Source organism: Sipha flava, unplaced genomic scaffold (genome assembly GCF_003268045.1).
Source record: "Sipha flava isolate LNK unplaced genomic scaffold, YSA_version1 50775_pilon_pilon, whole genome shotgun sequence".
Lineage (NCBI taxonomy): Eukaryota > Metazoa > Arthropoda > Insecta > Hemiptera > Aphididae > Sipha > Sipha flava.
The window spans coordinates 6110-8601 of NW_020273421.1; the positions used below are offsets into that span (position 1 = coordinate 6110).

A 2492-nucleotide genomic window follows, 5' to 3' on the forward strand; every position below is an offset into this window, starting at 1 on the left:
ATATATATATATATATATATATATATATATATATATGTGTGTGTACTTAAATTATAAAATAAATAATATTTATTATTTATTTAAATGAATAAACCAAATAAAAATCATCAGTTTGGTGTTAAAAATGGCGTATATTTGGTTTTCAGAATAAATGCTAAAAATACTATATATATATATATATATATAAAAAAAAAATTTTGAGAAAAATACATATTATATATTATTCAACACATTCAAAGTATCGCTAAATAAATAAATAATAAATAAATGATAAATTATAAATCCAATGGACATCACAATAAATATAGAATTTCATCGAAATGGTATTTGACGAGAAGCCATGTACTTCAATGCATTCATCTGTTTTTAATTTTGGTTCAACATCAAACGTTCGCATCCTTCGATTTTTCCGAGTAACGTCGACTGTAGATATCTTGAGGATCATATTTTGCCACAATCTGTTTCCATAAGTCGTTTTTATTTTTCATTAAAAACTTGAAGACTTTGTCAGTGCCAACTTTTTGTATTTCCGAACATTTCGCGCAACCGTTTTCCATTGCCTCGGGAAGTATTTCTGTAAAACGCAAAACGGTCGATTTTAAAAATACCGGTGAGACACGAGAAAATGGTTTTAATTTTTAGCGGTTATACGACGTGCATACATTTGAAAACATTAACACACATTTGAAACGTCAAATCGGGACAATGGGGACCCGATGGGTTTGCGTTGAAAATAATTTATGATTCGTGAAACAAGGAATCTTAATCGTTCGTTCGTTTAAATGCTAAAACAGTGCAGTCTCGTAGTTTAAGTTCATATCGAAACCGTAGGACTGCAGTAGAAAAATAAGAACCCGTAGTTAACGTGCGCGCGTTTGGCACGGAAAAAAAAAATAAAAAATAAACTTCTAGATAACACGCAACAATGTTGTATTTCGTAATACATCTACAGAATTATAAAACGTATCGTCTCAAAGGGTATGTTCGTCGACGGGCTACGGTTGTGAAAAACGGTTGTTGAAAAACATTTCAAACGCGTCGAGCGTCGAGCGTTCGGAGGTTGCGCGGAAACGTTTGATGGATAAAAAAAATATGCGTAAGCACACACGTTCGTAGGAGACGGAAACGGAAAAAAAGTTATTCGCGCGGTAAAGCACGGGCATGTTTACCGAACGCTGTCGGCGAGCGTCGAACGTGTATCACGTGATGGAAACGAAACACTCACTTTTGAGGAGATCGCCTTCCGGCGTACACATCCCGGTGTCCATTATGCATTGGAAATACATGTTGACCAAACGGTCGTTTTTCAGGATCGCTTCGATGTTTATGCCGTCGTATTTGCTCGTATACTTGGTGTCGGCCCGGATCACGGGCGTCGCGGCCACGACGCAACAAACGATTGCCACGAGAAGTTTGATCATTTTTCAGTACCGTCGGCGCGGACGAAGTCGAGAAACACTGTTCAATGGTTGTTCTTGCACGGGACAACCAACTGTTGCCGGGCGCAGAACCGTCCGCCGTTATATACGCACGTTCGCAAGTTCCCGCAACCCAGCCCGCGCGTGTCGGGGGGGGGGGGGGCGGGTCGGACTTCTCGCCGCGGGGTCACTTGTTGCCGATCGGGTCGAATCGGAAAAGTCTTTGAAACCGTAACGTGCACACGAAACGCGAAATCCGCATGTCGATCGCTAATTCCTTGCGGGTCCGACGCGGATAGTACGAGACCGGTGAACACGTTTGCCTTGGACGATTATGAATAATATTCGCCTTCCGAACGCCGTTGAACGCTATCTGTCCGCGCGCGAACGAGGACGTTGGTAAATCTAAAGATAAGCACTGACTACTGGTCCGACTTTTACACGGTTTTCGCGAAACGGTCGACGTCGCCCGGCCGAGGTTTAAGGCCATTGAAATCCATCGAAGGTCCCGGATTATACCAAGTTCAAAAACAGCTTTTCGAATACCTTGGGGTACCTTGGTCTCGTTAATGGTGGGAGGGGGGAAGTAGTTATGAACAATTATTACCGTTTATTCGTTCCCAGGTGTCAGATTTACGAGCCGGAAGCGCGAAGAATCTCAGAAATTATTTTTTACGTAATATGTTAAAAAAAAAAAAAAAACTTAAAACTATAAACCATTGTTTGTAGTTAATATTATTAAATTTCATTATGGTTTAGAGTCGTCACTCAATGAAACGACTGTAATTTACACAATAAAAAATGATTTTGTGTGTCTCGAATACAAACATTGTACGGTTCAAGATGTCTGCATAATGTCTCGAGTAACGATTTATGTATGCACTCGTCGTAACATGCACGGGCGTACACTTAGGTTAAATGCCAGGCGCAGCAAACATATAAATATCAGCCCCATTATTTTTTCCCACTAGCCCACGGGTAATTTTTCTAACTAATATTTAAAAACTTAAACTTAAAGTCAGTAGTCAACAAGTTTCCGATATTATTTTTTGTCTTGAGAAACTTATTTTGGTA

At 39.6% G+C, this 2492-nt stretch overlaps 1 protein-coding gene across 1 annotated transcript; it reads right to left on the reverse strand.

Moving 5' to 3' along the window:
• Positions 1-231: 231 nt before the first annotated feature.
• LOC112690495 (ejaculatory bulb-specific protein 3-like) lies at positions 232-1506 on the reverse strand. The gene is made up of 2 exons (XM_025564510.1): positions 1226-1506; positions 232-574 (listed from the first exon to the last, which is right to left on the reverse strand). The coding sequence occupies exons 1-2, from the start codon at positions 1419-1421 to the stop codon at positions 384-386; spliced, it is 387 nt and encodes a 128-aa protein (XP_025420295.1). The 5' UTR covers positions 1422-1506; the 3' UTR covers positions 232-383.
• Positions 1507-2492: the final 986 nt, after the last annotated feature.

What these genes read in the sequence shown, in the direction of transcription:
- LOC112690495 (XM_025564510.1), bottom strand. Translation starts at nt 1,421, where the DNA reads ATGATCAAACTTCTCGTGGCAATCGTTTGTTGCGTCGTGGCCGCGACG. An exon ending in GGAAGGCGATCTCCTCAAAA is followed by an intron (nt 575 to 1,225) that starts GTGAGTGTTTCG and finishes TGCGTTTTACAG; the next exon opens with AAATACTTCCCGAGGCAATG.